General features: G+C 47.3%; 1 protein-coding gene across 2 annotated transcripts in view; it reads right to left on the bottom strand.

Annotated features, from left to right (window-relative positions):
* Acox2 (acyl-CoA oxidase 2) overlaps positions 1–11819 on the bottom strand; it is a 30112-nt gene extending 18293 nt beyond the window's left edge. Inside the window, exons 1-10 of one of the 2 annotated variants that reach the window (XM_038349829.1) lie at positions 11699–11819; positions 9535–9753; positions 8768–8930; positions 8431–8582; positions 7950–8057; positions 6198–6317; positions 5608–5723; positions 4886–5058; positions 3024–3186; positions 1109–1299 (exon numbers count right to left, since the gene is read on the bottom strand). In XM_038349829.1, coding sequence (XP_038205757.1) covers positions 1109–1299; positions 3024–3186; positions 4886–5058; positions 5608–5723; positions 6198–6317; positions 7950–8057; positions 8431–8582; positions 8768–8930; positions 9535–9694 — 1346 coding nt within the window. In that variant the 5' untranslated portion in view covers positions 9695–9753; positions 11699–11819. Of the gene's footprint in view, positions 1–1108; positions 1300–3023; positions 3187–4885; positions 5059–5607; positions 5724–6197; positions 6318–7949; positions 8058–8430; positions 8583–8767; positions 8931–9534; positions 9754–10710; positions 10734–11698 lie in introns of those variants that run through there. The other variant, XM_038349830.1, reaches the window with a different exon arrangement.
* Between the last annotated feature and the right edge of the window lie 7384 nt (positions 11820–19203).

Here is a 19203-nt window from a genome sequence, read left to right as displayed (position 1 = left end):
TGTTTCTTGTCTAGCAGGTGGGTAGGTGGAGCTGAATGAGATACTTGCAAATTGCTTGCCAAATGCAGGGTGCAGGTTACCTAATGCATGCTATTGTATCATTTTTATAACTTGAAAAAGCAATCCTGGTAAACGCTATGTGTCATATTTGCCAGAGAGGTCCTTTTCTTCTTGGATACTGAAGCATCTACTCTGTTTAGTTGCCAGAGAATAAATGAGTATGAAAGCGTCAGTCATCAGAGGCAGCTGGCAAGAAGCAGCCTATTTGGAGGAGGCTGGTGAGGCCTAACTGTCCCTCAGGGTACAGCCTGTTCTGTGTTTCCTCAATGAGCAAGGCAGAAAAGTGTCTGCTCTCAGGGAAATCCTGGTTTAACTAGGAAGCAGAGCCAAAAAGCTAAACATAAGCCGGGCGTTGGTGGTGCACGCCTTTAATCCCAGCACTCTGGAGGCAGAGACAGGCGGATCTCTGTGAGTTTGAGGCCAGCCTGGTCTACAGAGGGAGTTCCAGGACAGGCTCCAAAGCTACACAGAGAAAGCCTGTCTAACCCAGTCTTGAAAAACTGAGAAAAAAAAAGCTAAGCAAAAAGTTGTGGACAATTATGAATTGTGATAGCTTCCAAAGGAAACATGTGGTTTTGAGTGGCAGGGGGCCAAGGAAAGAAGAGAATGATCAGCGGAGGCAGGAGGACCTGAGAGCAGGTTGGTCAGGCAGCATCTGGCTGAAAGAACATAGTGTATACTGTGACATTTTCCTTCAAGTAGAGAGACGCTAATAAACCATTTTAAACAGGACAGAGATGTAATTTTTCTCTAGGCTTTGAAGAGAGCCCCCTGTGCCTATGGAGAAGTGGGGACAGGAGAGAAGCGAGATCCCAGGCAGGAACCTGATGCTATTGTCTGGGTAAGACAGAGGGATGGCCTGGCTGGGGATAGCTGGGAATTTGGGGTAAGTGGGCAGATTAGGGACACACTGAGATTTGGGCAGCCCTCAAATGGTACTTTTCCAAAGCTTCCTTCTTCCATGGCATCAAATAGAAGCCTCCGTTAAAGCAGAAGCTTAGGGGACCCCCAGGATAGGGGCAGAGGTCTGGACAACTCTGGACTTTACCTGGCCACTTGCAGGTAGAGCACTGTGTTCTCACCCTCATAGGTGCAAGAAGCTGTCGCTTGAGTGACCAGCGTTGGCAGACCGCTCAGCTTCGAGTAGCCGTGACCACCGCAGGCCCTGCGACATGTCTCTGCCCCCTGGGTACAGAAGTCTGAAATCATGGCCTTCATGCCAGTGCTCAGTGCATGGAGCTGCAAGAACAAAGCAGTGTAAGGGTCCTATAGGACCGTCCAGACTTGTCACTTGGTACCTGCTGCATGCTGGCTACGGCTGATGCTGTGCTTAGCCCATTGCTTCTCAGGCTGTCAGACAAAGCAAATAATCAGAGGTCACACAGTTAGTGTGACTGTGTGACTGTAAGAATGAAGGAAAACCTGCCTGAGCCAGTGTCTCCAGGATCTCCAGAAGAGGGGCCTTCCTGGATTGGGTCCGCCATCCTACAAGAGTTATGGGAGCTTGCCAGCAGACAGAAGTTTGGAAAGGTGGCCAAAGAAGGCATCTATCTTCCCAGGCTGTAGGAGGGTGCTATGTTTCAACTGTCTGTCCTAACTCCTATGTGTTGAAATCTGAATCCCAGAGCAATGGTGTCAGGAGGCAGACCTTTGGCATGGATGGGGTCATAAGGGGAAACCTTCATGAGGCATGTTAGTGGCTGCAATGGCTGGGATGTCTTCTCCAAAACTTCTGTTGAAGTACAATTGAACAATTGCTACCTCTGAAAGCTTTCATTCCCCTCCCCCCACCATCTCTCTGTGTGTGTAGTGGGGAGGCACAGTGCATGTATGGAGGTCAGAGGACAGCTAGCAGCAGCCAACTTTCTCTTTCTAGCATGGGTGTTCTAGAAATCAGGTCATCAGGCTTGGCAGCAAGCGCCTTTATCCATGAGCCATGTTGCTAGTCCTACAGTTGCCACCTTAACTGTTTTAAGAGGTGACTGGGCCATGAGGGTTTGTGTGGTATGGATGAGTTCGTGCCCTTGTGAGACTGAGTTCCTTATTGTGGAAGCTGCTTTGCTATAAACCTGAGTCCCCTTTCTCAGTGTCTTCCCGCTCTTTCTCTTTTCGTATGATATCCTCTGCCATGCTATCACACAGCAGGAAAGCCCTTACCAAACAGTAGCGCCATGACAGAGGCTTGATATCACCAGAAGAGTGAGAAATTAGTTTCTGTTGTGTAAAAGCCACTGACTTCATAGACGTTTGGTAGAGCAACTGAACAGAAGTTGCCAGGCAGCGGCTTAGTTTAAGGTTTTGGTTCTTGAAAGCCCCTATCCGTCTTCCAGACCTTCACATCTATGGGAGGAAAGCCTCCTTTTCCCTTTCTGTCTCAGTTTCCTTGCGAAATAAGAATGCAAATGGTGTGTACTATGGAGAGGGTTAATGAAACAATGCTTTAAGAGCCCAGCATCTACACAGATGGAAGGTGTGTGAGTCACAGCCTCATCCTAGACTTTGGGAATATTGAATCAACACATAGCTGGGACCATGGTGCCCTCTCTGGACCTGACATGATTTGGGGCTTTTGAAAGGCAAAGCAGAGCCTCTGAGGTGTGTGATCTTTCTGCCTGAACACATGGATGGTTTTATATTATTTTGTAGCCAGTAGAATAAATCAGGTTAGTTCAGGTCAAACTGTGCCATCAAATGAATTCAGTTGACTTTGTCTAGGGTTGTTCTGGTTTCTCTCATGCACTGGGGATTGTGGCTCTGTGCCCCCTACACTCACATTACTGCTAACGTTCTTGGAGCGCTCTAGGGGCCAGGTGTCTGTGGACCTACATATCATGGTCTATTTCACCCCGATGTCCTGGGGCATTGGGAGACCGAGGGCCTATGGGAGCCGGGCTGTAGCCAGTTCCCAACAACTGGAACAGCATTAGCCACCTGCCACGAGCAGCTCTCAGCACACAGATTACCTCAGGCAGGAGGCTGAAGTCTCTTCTCAGAATGGCACTGTAGGCGCTGTGGAAGAATTCTAAGAGGCTGGTGGCCATGAAATGAAAGGCGTAACTCATGGCAAGCTGGGGAAAGAGTTTCTGCTGCTGTGTCTGGTAGTCCAGGATTTTTGCCTCTGGGTCACTGAGGGGAAAAGAAGCAAAAGGTTTAGAATTTCACTCCAAGCCATCTTTCCATATTCCTAATACTGTCAAAGCCGGAAGGAACATTGGACCGTTGAAAGGCCAACATGAGGCTACTATGTTTTAAGCCTCACCCATCACCAACATTCACTCTAAAAATATCCACAGTATATACATCCAATACCTTATCTGAAAATTTGAAAGGATCTGAACCAAATCGTCTGGACGCAAAGGCCAGGTGAAGGGGTGTGGCCCTGCCCCACTGATGACTAGAGTTGGTGACCTTTCACTGCCCATGACCAGGTGCTTGCTGCGTGACAAGAAATGCACTGAGCTTAAGAACTCTTAGGGTATGAACTTGGGCCCACAGATTTGTAAAAAAGGAACTATATCTTCCCCGTCCATTGCTATGTCTTCAGTACCTGGGGCTACCTCCAGCATATGGAGACCTGAGTCACGGGACTGGGAGAGAGTGTGTGCGTGAAAAATCTGCTGAAGTTGGTGGGAACCTGGGATCTCCTCCTCACACAGCGTGCACTCATAGTCAGCCTCGGGACCCTTTTGCTGCCCAGACAGAGGCATTATCACCTCTTGCCTCCAGTACAAAGTCCTCCAGGGAAGATGCACCCCGCCTGGAATTCAAAAGCCCAGGCTTCATTCTGAGGCTGTTGCGAGTTTCTAAAGGGCCTCTGAGATTCAAGCTTGGTACCCTTCCCATATTCCACCCTTACCGCCACCCTGGAACTCTGCCCCTGTTACCTCTATTTTGCAGACATGGAAGCTGAGGGAGATAGAAGTGCGTGATGCCTAGGTCTGCCTGGCATCTAGTCCTCAATGTGTTTATGGCAGGTTGGGACCCTTCGCATCAAGTAAGCTCAGACCTGGTGACTTCACTATGACAGGTGCGACAGGGACCTGGGAGGGCCTCCTCAAGCCCAGGGCCAGTCAGTAGGGCGGGAACAGAAACTCCCCTTGGCACCAAGGTTCATTAGGCTATGACATGCCCTGCCGCCACTTCCTGTTCTCAGTGCAGTTTGCTGCATCTTGAGAGTGTGTGTCCATTTGGGACTTATCCCAAAAGACTTGTTTCCCTGGATTTAAATTTAACTAGTGTATTCTTTCTGGAAATACACACATATACTCTCAGATGTCATATAGCAACCCTTGCCATTCTGTGTCATAGAATGGAGGGGATGGGAGGCAGATGCAACAGACAGAATGAAAAGAAGGGGTCTAGACTTAGCCTTCTCACAACTAGGCACCGAGTTTGAGCCAGGTAACACAAGTTTAGTCACGTGCAGACTAGGGCAATTGGCTTTTACCAGACACAACTTGACAACAACCAACCAGCCTCGACAATTGGCAGACACAAGCTCACTAGCTAGTCATAGCCATGCAGGACAAACTGGAACTCAGCAAAATGGCCTGAGTCACAGCAGGTGGCACAGGGTAGAAGACATGGTCGCCTAGAGCCTGATGGGGCCACACACTGATAAGAGACTAACAGGTTAGACCAGCCAGTCTGGTGATGGAGTAGAGAGAACTAAAGACCCCACCTGGATTGCATGCATGTGTGTGCGTGTGCATGTGTGTGTGATCGGCTCCAGCACCACAGCTCTGGCAGAGGTGGTGTCTGTGCAGACACCGTGGGACTGAATGTCAGCCATCTCTGTCAGGGTCAGCCTTCGGGGGCTCCTTGCCTAGGCCGAAGAGGGGACTGGTGGCGTATGACCGAATAGCGCACAGCAATGACACATGACTTCTGGAGGTAGGGTAGGATTCCTCTTAACAGCAGCCACACCCGTGTCACCAGCATGGCCAGATAATTGCTCTGTGGTGTCCCGAGCCTTCGGTAGGTACCATCTGGCAAGACCTGTGTGTAACAGAGACAGGTGCTGGGTTGGAGCCAAGGCTCCCGGGCTGCACTTCCATGAGCCTCCATCCCTGCAGGCGTCCCGCTTTTGCTCACCTAAAGCAGACCCCTTGTGCAGCATGATCGCCAACACGTGAACATACTTACATGAGACACCCCAGAAACCCCCACCTTTTACACCTCAAAAGGTAAAGGCTGGCTAACTGGGGACTTCTGCCAACACCAGGGCCATACCTGTTCTGCGACTGATTGTAGGGAAACAGTATGTTCACCCTCAGCCCCTCCCCTTTCTGGGGATCTGCTCTGAAAACCATGTGGTAAGTATTTACACATGGAGGAGTCTGAGGCTTAAAGTGACAAGATCTCCCCAACGCTGTTGTGCTCCTAAGCTGGGTTTTAGCCTTATCTGTGTGACCCCTAAACCTCTTTCTGGGGGAAGGGGCTTGGGGTTCAAACGCAGCTTTGCTGAGGTAAACCAGAGCTTGTGGCAGCTATGCAAAGGGTTAAGTGCTTAGGTGGTCTGGGGCCATAGCCTTCCCAGGATCTAACCTCTGCAAAGCGACTCAGCATGTTCTCTCTGGGAACCCTCACGTGGTTCAGTCTCAGGAAGCCATTGTCTATGTGTTCCAAGCCCATCTTGGGCCCTATGTCCCCGACTGTGATTCCTAGAAGAGGGTAGAGATGAGAAGGCCTGTCAGTTGAGTGCATGCAGTATGCCAGACACACAGACACAGGCACTCACACACACACACACACACACAGGCACACACACACACACAGGGACACACACATGCACACACAGAGTATACACAGACACATACTAAGGTGCACATACAGGCATGCATAGAGACACATATAGGCACATACGCAGAGACACAAAGGCATACACACAGACATACAGACACACAGACACACACCCCATGGTATTCAGGCTTCAGGTAAGCAAGCCAAAGTCAGGAAGATGCTAAATCTTGTACTAGTCAAACAGCCAGCTCATACTATATTAGCTCTGTCAATTGGATTCCTTCTAGCCAAGGGAGATATGTCCCAGCTTCTGTGCATCTCTTGGGGATTCAGGATGGGGAAAGCTGTTAGGAGCATCTTATGAGAGGGGTTCTTGAGGAAGCAGTAGAGCTTACCTGGCAGTGGGGTGTGATCCTGTAGGCTCCGGATGGGCACAATGAAGGCATGCATACCATGCTGGGCTCCTGAGCAGATCAACTGGGCAAAGACTATAGCATGGGTGACTGATCGTCCCACTGAGCAGAAAGATGAGAGGCCCATCACAGGAAGCTTATGTACCTTGTCTTGCCTTTGCTTTCTGGGCTTGGGGTTGCTGATAGACACCTTTGAGTTCTTAGAAAATCACTGATGACAGAAAGAATTGCCACCAAAAAAACTTAGCTAGAGTAAAACAGTGACTTGTCAAGGGAATTTGAAATGAACAAACTTTTAAAGAATTTTTGTGCCCTTCCTACCACAGCTGCTAGTGAATCAGTCTGCTGTCAGTCAGCCCCATACTGAGTACAACCATCCCCTATCAAAACCCAGCTAGGGCCCAGCTCTTGGCTGAGGTCTCCTAGTTCTTGCAGGGCAGGTCTTATTTTTCCAGATAGGGAGATCACTGGCCTGGAGGAGGAGAGCTGGAATTCAAACCACTTCAGCCTGATCTTAAAGATGGATTTCTTTGGCCTGCACATTTGATATTGATCACTCAGTCATCTTTGTTTCCCTGGCCCTCTCCTCTTTCTTGCCTTGCTTTCCCCATTCTGCTCCCTGCCCTGCTTTAGTTGAATTCAAATAATTTGTTTATTCACTGCCCATACCAGGCATTCCCTCACTGGGTCTCCAAGGGCTACAGTGAAGTCCTTAGAAATTATTTCTCAAAGGGACCTTCGGCAGAACCCTGTTTCTGAGTTCACAGATGTTTGTGTGGTTGCCACCTGATATCCACATGATTGGAGCTTGCCTGAGTATAAAGTGGCAGGGGCAGGGAGGATGTTTAGCCACTAACTAGTACCAGGGCATGTGCTTTTGTAGGTGACAAGCTTATTGTTAACTTGGGAGGCTAGAACATAGGATGTGTGGGGAGCTCTTGGAACAAGACTAGGTGGTGTGTGTGTATGACTATCAGTATATTGTGTATATGCACACGTGTGTCTGGGAGGGCAATATGTGTGTTCTATACATGGATGAGTGTCTGTGATGGGGCAGTGTGCATATTTTTGTGTATATGTTTCTAATAAAGGCAGTGTCTGTGTGTTGTGTACATGTACAGATATGTTTTTATGCTGTGTACCCATAAATGGCTGTCAGTGTGTGTTATGTACATACACATTTGGGGGTTTGTGTGTGTGGCATGTATATGCACAGGTGTGTCTGCATGAGGACAGTGTGTCTTGTGTACATGCATGTATGTGGGGGGGCAGTATGTGTATGTTTGCATATACATGGTGTCTATGTATGAGCAATGGTGTACATGATGGTAAGGGCAAAGTTTGTGTTGTGGGGCGGTGTGTGCTGTGTTTCTCTGTGACTGTAGGGGGCAGTGTGTGCTTATGTATGTTGTCTGCTTGCATAGCTCTCTGTGGGATAGTGTGTGCGCTGTGTGCATCACACGTGTTGTGTGGGGCAGTGCATATGTGATATGTTCTTGGCCCTCATCACCCACAGGTTGAGTGCCTTTCCTTATCTACTCAAAGTTCCCTTGGGACCTTCCGGTCACCTACTAAGTAAACTCTTTACATCCTACTTATTTCAGTCGGTTTCAAGGTGACCAGCCTAGAACAGAAAATCAACCTGATGCCTGTTGGGCACCAATGTTAGTGCTCTTCAGCCCCAGCTTTGTCTTCACGGTAGAGAGACAGGGAAGTAGGAAGGAGGATACTCACAGTCCCCAGGCCACCACTTGGTGGCAGTCATTGTAGGGCTGTGTATCACAAACTCCTGGGTGGCAGCATCATAGGTGGCTTCAGTCTCCAGGCCCTTCAGGTATGTCCCTTGGGATCAAGGGGGAGAGTTAGACTGTTGGGCCAAAGTAGGGTACTCACTCGGGGGTAGCTCCTAGATGGGCCTGGGCTCAGTGTGGGACAAGATGAGCTTCTGACTGCAGCCCTTTCTCCCTTTTATCTGTGGACTGTGTGAGGACATAGGGGTGCATACTGATGCTTCCAAAAGGAATGTCTTGCTCCTTTGGTAGCTCATGCAATGGTATGTATACACATTAGAAAAAGGAACTCCTTCCTCGAGACCCATGACTGCCATCTGCTGGGGTGTTTCCAAATTAACATGTATGTCTCTGAGCTATGAGTGGCCCCCCCCCCCGCCTGGAGTTGCCCAGTCTGAACACTGCATGCAAAAGCTATGGCTCACCATGTCCCAGCTCTGTCTGAGCATATGTTGTGATGATTTGGAAGTTTTTGCCGAGTTGGCCCCATTTAGCAATCTGCTCATCTGAACCCAGACTTCTGAGAGCTTTCATGGCAATACCGTGCAAGCTTAAGTTGACAAATCCAGCAAGTGCTCTGTGGGGAAAGAGATGCTACAGATGATGGGTGCATACACCTTCAAACTGGCTGGGGTGTAGGAAGGAAGGGGCATCTGGCACCCTAGGGTTCCAGTAAGTCCTCCCTTGCTGAGGGAAATGTCTTTTGGGCTTGGGGGTTTCAGGCAAGCCTCTTTGGTGGGTGGGGCTACCCTGGATGAGCACCTGGTAGCATAAATGCGTTCAGGACCGTCTTCTGACCAGCCCAGATGCCGGGCTAGCATCTCAAGGTGGAATGCCTTTTGAATTGCAGCCTCATAGAGCTGGTCTTGGCTCATGAAGTAATGGTCCTTCAAGTTGAACACCGGGTCACCTTGGAGGATGCTCTCTGCAGCAGAGAGAACAGAGGACTTTGGTGGCTTGGATAAGGTTCCTGACACCTTCAGATTTTCCCACCCACTTGCCTCATGGATTTGGGAGGGAAGTCAGCTGTCACTGTCATTTAACAGCTGAAATAGGTGAGACCCCTGAGGAGAGAAATGTGCTTTGCCCGCTATGCTCTGGTGGAACCAGAACCAGGATGTGGATCTTCTGGTGTCTGGCGTCAAGGACCAGTTTGTTACTTGAAAAAGAGACTAAACTTATAGAGCTCATTTGGTAGAATGGCTACCCAGAATGCACAGAGCCCTGGGTTTGATCCACACCACCAGTTCCCCAGTACCACAGAAACCGGGCACGATGGCCTACACCCTCAATCCCAGCATTTGGGAGGTGGAGGCAGGAAGATTGGAAGTTTATCATCCTTGGCTACATAGCGGTTTGAGGCCAGCCTGGGCTACACGTGGCCCTGTCTCAAAACAGCAAGCAACAACAACAGCGACAGCATTAGTTAAAGGACCATTAGTTAAAGGAGTACAGAATTAGTTAACGGGCTGTTCTAGAAAAAAGCATGTGGGTTCAAAGCCAGCTCTTGGCCTCCTGCCGCAGCTTACCAACTTTCCTCCTCAGCACAGTGTTTTGGACGCCTCCGTCAAGGATGTTGGTGAGCCGATCCACGCTGAAGGATGGTGTGCGCCTTTCGCTGTCTATGTCAGGGTGCACTTGCCTGCTCCAGGTGTCCCCCAGTGATACTCGGTGCACCGGGCTCCCCATCCTGGATCTGCCTGGTGTCTGAGGAGTCTCTGTTCTGAGCACTAGGAGGGGCCGAGAACCTGCATGCAAAAGGCATTGCTCAGGGCTCTGGTCAGCCAGAGGCCGACTTGATTACCCGCAGGTCACCACACTCGCGCTCTCTCCTCATGGCTGCTGACTGTGGTCCACACGTGGCTCTTGAGTGAATGTAGTTCACATTGCTCTGTCTGCAGTAGCCAAGGTCAGGATGATTTGACCACAAAACTCCTATTCTGTTCTCTGCGGCTTGTGTCACTGTGCAGTGCCTGGGACAGTCTTCATGAAAAGTCAGTGGGAGCCAAGCGGAAGAGAACAGTCCTAGAAAGGTTGAGCGTGTGGCTACCACCAGAGGTGGCTGAGAGCTGGCTGGGGTCTGACATGAAACATATACCCTGTTCATACTTTACCTTACTGGGAGGCTCACTGCAGGGACTCTGTGGTCCCACTCACCTCTTATCTTTTTTTTTTTCTGTGATATCCAATGAGCACTGTGAAATGGGGCCTGATGGCATAGGACTGTAATTCCATCTACTTGGGAGGCAGAGATCAGAAGACCTACCCGGAGTACAGAATGTGTCCCTAGGATGGTCTGGGTAATTTAGTGAGACCATGCCCCAAAGTAGAAGCAGAACAGTGGGAGAGTGTTTGCCTAGCACACACAGGCCCCTGATTCAGTTCCCATTACTGTAGACGAAGAGGGTGAAGGGGAAGAGGAGGAAGAAGGAAAGCTTGTGGAAGAAAGAAAGAGAGGGATAGAGTTTGCTCCCTTCCTGTGAAGTGTTCCCCTGGAGGCCCTGTAACCCCCACAGCTAAGGTGGCCCCTGCCTCCTTCACACCAAACCCTTGGCCTTTTAGAAATCCCTGTTCTCCCACAGCGAGTCAACAGTTAGACTCATCCATTTTCTTTCTTTGAGCACCCTAACTCCATGTGTGCCTTGCCATCTCCTTGGCTACTGCTCAGCTACCTTCACATCTCGCCTGGCCTCAGTCTCTCTTACCATGTTTTCTTCTCTTGCTTGTAAATGGGTCCTCAGTGTCCAGTCTGTAGAAAGGAGTCCCTGCACAACCACACTCTTCCCACCAGCTAACTAGCCCGCCTGCTCTGCCACCTTAATCCCAACGCCCTCTTTTCCTGATCTTTGCCCTGCTATTCCCTCTGGCCAAGGCTCAGCTTCCCAGTGCCCTAGTGTGAGCTCCAGCCTCTTGAGACTTTACACTGAACATTCCTGTAAGAACTGGGCATCCCTCTGGTACACTCTTGCCCAAAGCAGTAAGGGCTAGGAAGGTGACATTGTGTCTCCCTGATCCCAGAGTGTGGCTGTCCACCTTCCCTGCTGGCTCTCATCTGCTTTCCTTTTCTTCCTCTCCTGAGCCTGAGAATACAGTAAGGGCCTAGTCATTTTCTAGTGAGGACAGGACTGAGGAAGGAGGTACCCTTGTCAGGCCACAACTCGGGCAAGCTTCTGAAGTGGGGCTGTGGGTTACTGACGGGTCTGGCATGTACAGGGAGCTCTTTGTCTGCCTGCCTTCCTGGGAGGCTTCCTAGCTGCCTTTTCTTGCCTCTAGCTTTTTTTTCTATGTCAGATGTTCTTGCTGTTCCCCAACTGTCCAGCCTTCTGCCATGGCCAGCCTTCGCCAGGGCTCAGCCTCTGCCTGGACACCCTTTCCTCAGATGTCACTGTGGCTTCCTTTGTCTCACCTCAGTATCAAGCCTCAGTAAGACTCCGTGCACCCCCTTTAACAGCCCAAGCTCCTGCCTGCATTGCTAATACCCCCTCCTTTCCCTAACCGTCTAACAGGCAGGGCAAATAACTCATTGCGTTTTTATTGCCATTACCGGTTTCCCCCTGCTGAAGTGTAAACTGGCTGCCTATAGGAGGTGCTTGTAGTTAAGAGGGAAGGGAAGAAGGCAGCGCTCAGAGCCGTTAAGGACGCCTAAGCGCCTCCTGCACCCTTGCTAGGGTCTGTCAGTCCTCTGGGACTCACCTTGTCTCACTCACTTCTGTCCTGGGGCAGCTCTGTAGGCCCGGCCTGGCGTCTCTCCTACAAGCCCAAACTTTAGACTGTTGGCTCCACCCCTTTCTCCTCCCCCAAGGGCTGGGATTTATAGGCCGAGTCAGAGTACAGCTTGAAGTCCTGCCCTTTCCTGCCAGCGACCCAGGGCCAGTGGGGTGTGCAGCGTCAGGTGCTAGGCGGCGTTAAGCAAGATTCAGGCTGCAGTTTCAGGGCTAGGGATCCCTTAGAGGTGCTAAAACCTAAAGCCATGTTTCCCGGTGGTGTTCCCACAGGGAAATCCTGGACCCATCCTAGTGGCCCCTACTGTCCTGTCTGCAGGGAGGTGAGTTAGTCACATGAGCTGAGCAGGCGCTGTCAAAAGACTGCTCTGTCAAATGTGGCCTTGTCTGTGTCCTGCTTACCGTTGGTGTCCACATGTGGACACCTCCCCTGGCTCAGTATTTGAGGACTACTGCAATGTGTTATTTCGGGTACCTAGGAAAACCTGTCTCCACAAGTGAGATTGCCCTATACCTCCACCCTTTGCCCAGGGAGGTAGGGTGGAGTCTTCCTGTTCTGCGTGAAGAACTAGGTAATGCCATGTGCCCAGGTTGGGCAATAAGTAAATTACCAGCCTGAAATTTGAACCAAATGTCAGGTGGCAAAGGTGAACTCTTGGTTCCACTTGTATATTATTGGGAATGAAGGCACAAGAGCCAGGTCTCCTGGCAAGATTTCTGAAGCTTGATGATTCTGGGTAGGTGTCTTCCTATCTGGGGCCTTGTCCATTCTCCCTCTCTGTTGTCATACATGTGCATGTATGTATATGCGCGAGTGTGCTCGTAGCATGTATACTCTCACACTAAGGGACTGTACAGCTCCCCAGTGTATCCCCAAGACAGCGTCCAGTTTGTTCTACAGGAAGATGAAGTTCCCTGTGACCCAGGGTCCCCTAACCTGTCATACTGGGACTGTGTGGGCTGGACCCCTGGCTGTTGGTGGTAGCTACACACAGGTGAGGGTTTCAGATTAGTGTTGACCAGGACTAGTGGGATGGTTCAACAGGCTGTCTTTCCAGAGGTCCTATGTTCAATTCCCAGCACCCAGTTGCTCCCAATCATCTGTAACTGCAATCCTACAGTATGTAAAATCCTCTTGGAGATCCAGCACCCTTTCCTGGCCTCCATATGCCTTGTGTGCTCATGGTGTACAGATATACATGCTGACAAAATTCCCGTACACATAAGAATAAAATAATATAAAAGCACTGAGTGATATTCCTCTCACTATATATTTATATTTATTTATCAACCAAAGGCTGATTCTTTATGTTAGTTGATAAATATTGCTGCAGTGAACACAGGAATGTTACTCTCTGTTGAACAAGTATGTTTGGTTTTTATTTATTTATTTTGATAATAGATATTCTAAAAGGTAAAATTGTACTTCATTATATAATGTTTTAATTTTCATTTTTCTGATGATCAGTAGTGTCAAGCATTTTTCAAATATTAACCATTTCTATGTCTCCTTTTAATATTTTTCAGTTTCTTTCCCCATTCGAAAATGAGTAATTTGGGTTTTTTTTGGCTACTGAATTGTACTGTTTTTTATATATTTTATATATTAACTGCTTATTAGATATTTGATTCACAAATATGGTCTCTCATTCTGTTATTGTTTCTTCTGCTCTTCAGGAGCTTTTTGGTGTGATGTAATCCTATTTGTTTTTTCCCCCTTTTATTGGAAATAGATTTTTTTCATACAGTATCTTCTGATTATAGTTCCCTCCCCCCCTGTTCCTCCTAGTTCCTCTCCAACTCACCTCCCATCTGAATCCACACCCTTTTTGTCTCTCCTTAGCAAACAAATAGGCACCCAAAGAATAAAATAGGATAAATAAGATAAATAAAAATATACACATTGGACTATGACAGAACAATCAAACAAGAAAAGAATCCAAAGAAAAAGTACAAGAAACACATGTAGACATAGAGACACTCACATTCACACACACAGAAATCTCATAAAACCCTCAAACCAGAAGCCATAATATATACCCAAAGGATCTGTAAGTTAGAAGTAAAAAAACAAAAACACAGACAAAAACAAAGTAGTGCTCTGACTTAGCAGTGTGACACAGAGAACCTCCAGAGATGCCTTTGAGTTATTTTTCTGTTGGTCGTCCTACTGCTGGGTTAAGCCTACTGTTGAGAGTAGTTTGTTTTCCCGGTGAGACGCCCTTGGAGAAAACTAATTTTCCATTTGCAAGTGGTTATCAGCTGGACATAGCTTCTGAGTTAGGGATGGGGCATGAGTCTGCTTCTCTCAGCTCTAGGACCCCGTCTAGTGCAGACCTGTGCAGGCTTCTACAGTGCCTATGACTTCATAGTGTGCCAGCCCTATTGTGTGGCTAGAAGGTGGTCATTCCTTGTCCTCCATCCCCTCTGGTTCTCACAGACTTTCTGTCTCCTCTTCAACAGCTTTCCCTAAGCCCTGAGGGGGCACATTTGAGTGTTCCAAGGTCTCTCACTCTCTTCATAATGTCTGTATTTGTTGCTGTCTGCTGCTGGAGGAAGCTTCTCTGATAAAGTCTGTCTTAGGATTTCTTTATTTTTTCTTCCTTAAAAAAATTACTTTTCATTTTACACACCAGCCCCAGCTCCCCCTTTCCCTTCCCTCATTCAGTCCTTCCCATTCCCCACAAACTCCTTAGAGGGGGTAAGGCCTTCCTTGGGGAGTCAACAAGGTCTGCCGACTTGAGACAGGACCAACACCCTTCCCAACCCCTGTATCAAGGCTGAGCAAGGTATCCCACTATAGGGAATGGGATCCAAAAGGCTAGTTCATGCACCTAGGGTAGGTCCTGGTGCCACTGTCAGGCCCCACTCCCCCAACAGATCAATACATATAACTGTCACCCACATTCAGAGGGTCTAATTCGGTCCCATGCAGGTTCCCCAGCTGTCAGTCCATTGTCCGTGAGCTCACGCTAGCTGGGGTCAGCTGTCTCTGTGGTTTCCCCATCATCTTCTTGACCCCCCTTGTTAATATTATTTCTTCTCCCTCTCTTCAGCTGAACTCCAGGAGCTCAACCCAGTACTTGGCTGTGGGTCACTGCCTCTGCCTCCATCAGTTACTGCATGTAGGTTCTATGATGACAATTAGGGTAGTCACTAATCTAAGTTAGGATTTCTATTGCTGCAATGAAACACCATGACCAAAAAGCAAGTTGGGGAGGAAAGAGTTTATTGAGCTTATGCTTCCACATTGCTGTTCATCACTGGAGGAAGTCAGGGCAGGAACTCAAGCAGGACAGAAACCTGGATGCAGGAGGTGATACAGAGGCCATGGAGGAGCATCGCTTACTGGCTTACTCCTCATGACTTGTTCATTGCTCAGCCTGCTTTCCTGTAGAACCAAGGACCACCAGCTCAGGTATGACACTACTCGCAATGGGTGGGTGGATGGGGCCCTCCCACATCAATCACTAATTAAGAAAATGCCCTACAGGTTTGTGTACAGCCTGATCTTATGGAAGGTGTGTTGGTGTCCCTGAAACCCCCAGTTTTCTTTCTTTCTTTCTTTCTTTCTTTCTTTCTTTCTTTCTTTCTTTCTTTCTTTCTTTCTTTCTTATCTCTCTCTCTCTCTCTCTCTCTCTCTCTCTCTCTCTCTCTCTCTCTCTCTCTCTCTCTCTCTCTTTCTTTTGTAGTCCTGGCTGTTCTGGAACTAGTTTCGTAGACCAGGCTGGCCTCGAACTCACAGAGATCCATCCGCCTCTGCCTTCTGAGTATTGGGATTAAAGGCATGTGCCACCACCGCTTGGCTGGAAGCATTTTCTTAAGGTTCCCTCTTTTCAGACGTCTTTCGCTTGTGTCAAGTTGATTGTAAAACCAGCGAGCACAGAGGCTGAATAAGGTATGGATCTTTGAGGATAGCAGAATGTCTTTAGGAGTTATTTTATTGCTCCATTCTTGGTTTTCTCCTAGGTCCCTGGCCTATCTAGTCTCAGTCTTGGTCACTCAAGCAGTGTCAGGTATGGGTTCCATTTTATGCTGTAGGCCTTCACTTAAATGGGATCTTGGTGGGTTACTCCCACAAGCTTTGTGCTACTATTGCACCAGCGTATTTCACTGGCAGGTCACTCTTGTAGATTTAAGGGTTGGTCGCTGGGTTGGTGTTTATCTTTCCCCTTTGTTAGAACGCAAAGTGCCTTCTAGTACCTTGAATACTAGACCACAGGGGTGAGGGTATTCGTTCACTTCTCTTAACGTAGGACCCCATCTGGTACAGACCTGTGCAGGCTCTAGGTAGGCACTAGCTCAGCTTCTCCATGATCAGTGGGTTGTGTAGATGCTTTCTTCAGCAATAGGACCTTACTGTCAGTTTGTGGAGAGCCTTGGAAATAGTCTGGTTTGCTTGGAGATTTCCATGGGACCCCCTTGGCCAACAATTTGATTGGATATAACCCATTCCTGGTACTAGAAGTTTCATTTGGTGATGAGAGAGGTCTAGTTGGAGCTCTCTCTCCCCCATTATTAGTCAATTTCATTTAGACCACCTTCATACATGTATATATTACAGGAAGCTTGTACTGTGTTAGATTTCCATACAACCCTTCAAATTGACCTTAGTTTTAACTGCTCCTTCCTGTAGCCCCTCCTGGCTCCCCTTCCCTCCCTCTCTTTATTTGATCCTTCCATTTCGGCCTTCCCCATGCCATCCAGCCGTAACTATCTGTTCTAGTTCCCTTTCCTAGAGAGATCAGAGAGCTCACACTTCCTTACTCTCTACTTAACCTCTGTGGTTCTACAGATTGTAGTTTGCTTATCAATGACCTAATAACTAACATTCACATATAAGTGAATATATACTGTGTTTGTCTTTCTGGGTCTGAGTGACGGATCCAGGAACAGGAACAAACAAATATAAACAGAAAAGAAATGGCAACAGACCATCATCATCTTTGTCAGCAGGAAGGGATTAACTTTTAACCATGGCTTTTAAAAACCTTACAGTTAGCACATCTGTCAACAGCCAGGGGTTAAATTTTAACATAACCCCCCTGCCACTTATAACTGGCAACTGTTGTCGACCAAAGTTAACTTTTAATAAAGGTTTGCACGAGACCCCATCCCATAAATTTTAGCCAAATATTCCTTTGTGACTTTCAGCTTCACATTTTTTTTTTGTATCTTTCTTGCTATGAGAAACTGGTTATGCCAGAAAACTTGTGGAATTTTTTACAAATACTATTGGCTGTGAAGAAAATCTGCAGGCCTCCTCTGTAAACACCATTTCAACTGAAACCTTTTTAACAAAAATTGTAAATCTTAAAATGCAAAATATCTCTAAACTTTACCTCGAAATTATAAAAATTCCTTTGTCCATGTTTACTTTTTACTTCTTGCTGTAAAAAGGGGGTCAGAGCCCAGCTCCTTCGCCACAGTTTCAAAGCCTGAACTCTGGCTGTGGTCTCCGCTAACTGATAAGCTTTTTGTGCCCTGCAGTGATAATTTATTTTTTTCTGGAATAAAGTTTTCTTCTGGTTTCATAGACTTTGGTGGTCTGTCCCCATTATTGTGTGACCCCGGACTCAACATGAGTTACCTCACTCAGGATGATTTTTTTTTCTAGTTCCATCCATTTACCTGTGCATTTTATTATTTCATTTTTTAAAAAAAAAAAACAGCCAAGTAATACTCCATTGTGTAAATATACCATCTTTTCTTTACCCATTCATCTGTTTGTGGATATATATAGGTTGTTTCCAAATTCTGGCTATTATGAATAGAGCAGCAGTGAACATGTTTGAGCAGAGTTTCTGTAGCAGGATGAAGCAGCCTTCATGTATATTGTCCAAGAGTGCTGTTTTACTTAGGGTTTCTATTGCTGTGAAGAGACACCATGACCCCAGCAACTCTTTTTTTTTTTTAAAAAAAAATATTTATTTATTTATTTATTTATTTATTTATTATGTATACAATATTCTGTCTGTGTGTATGCCTGCACGCCAGAAGAGGGCACCAGACCCCATTACAGATGGTTGTGAGCCACCATGTGGTTGCTGGGAATTGAACTCAGGTTTTGGAAGAGCAGGCAATGCTCTTAACCTCTGAGCCATCTCTCCAGCCCCGACCCCAGCAACTCTTATAAAGAAAAGCATTTAATTAGGGTTGGCTTATAGTTCAGAGGTTTAGTGCATTATCGTGAAGGCGGGGAAACATCGTGGCATGCAGGCAGACGTGTTGGAGAGGTAGCTCACAGTTCTGCATACAGATTGGCAGGCGGTAAAAAGAGAAAGAGAAGCTTTAGCTTCTGAAACCTCAAAGTTCACCTTGCAGTGACACTTCTTCCAACAAGGCCCCAACAATAATGAGTCTATGGGGGTCATTTTCATTCAAAGCACCACAAGCCGTCTAGCTGGATCTTGAGATGGATTGATTCCCATCTTTCTGAGGAACAGCCACACTGATTTCCACAGTGAGTGTACAAAACTGCACTCCCACCACCAGTGGATGAGTGTTCTCTCTACTTCACCTCCTTGCCCACCTTGCCTGTCATTTGTTTTATTGATCTTGACCATTCTGATTGGTGTAAGATGAGATCTCAAAGTGGTTTTAATTTGCTTTTTCCTGATAAGGATGTTGAACATTTAAGTGTTTCTCAGCCATTTCTGTTTCATATTCTGAGAACTCTCTGTTTAGTTCTGAATACCATTTCTTACTTGGGTTGTTTTCTTGATGCCGTTTTTGAGTTCTTTATGTATTTTGGATATTAGCATTAGCTAATTTTATTATTTATTATTTTATGTGTATTTGGTAAAGGTCTTTCCCATTCTGCAGCTGTGTCTGAAAGATGGTGTCCTTTGCCATATAGAAGCTTGGTAGTTTCATGTGGTCCCACTTGTTAATTGTTCTTCGTGCCTATGCTATTAGTATTCTGTCCTATTTTTTGCTTTTTATTTTAATTTTTTGGTTTGTGCTTATACTCACTACACACTCCACCCTGCCTTAAATTGTCCAGACCAGTGCTACAGACCTTCTTCATGTGTTCTTCTAGCAATTTCTGGATTTATGCATAAATGCTTAATTTATTCTGACTTGACTTTTGTGTGTAGTGTGACATAGGGCCTTGTTTCATTCACCTGATTGTGAACAGGCAGTTGTATCAGTTACATGTCTCATCCCTGAAAAACCTATGCACTTTAGCTCACAGGGGTTAGAGTTCACAGTGGCTGGAAAGCTTGGTGGCAGGAGCCTGAGGTCACTGGCCCACACGTCCGTGGTTGGGAAGCAGGGAAGGACAAAGTTTGTGCCCTGTTGACTGTCTCCTTTTTTTGCAGCCTAGGATCCAAAGTCCAGGGGATGATGCCACCCTCCTTTTGGGCAGGTTTTCCAGGTTAATTCCTTTAGTCAAGCTACTCCTTCAGTGGTGTTTCCAGGGACTAGCCTAATGTAATCATCACTCCCACGTGTCCCAGGAGGCTGGTCTCC

This window comes from Arvicola amphibius, chromosome 12 (assembly GCF_903992535.2).
Source record: "Arvicola amphibius chromosome 12, mArvAmp1.2, whole genome shotgun sequence".
In the NCBI taxonomy this organism is placed as follows: Eukaryota; Metazoa; Chordata; class Mammalia; order Rodentia; family Cricetidae; genus Arvicola; species Arvicola amphibius.
Note: the sequence above shows the minus strand (reverse complement) of the source record. Positions and strands in the feature narration are given on the sequence as shown.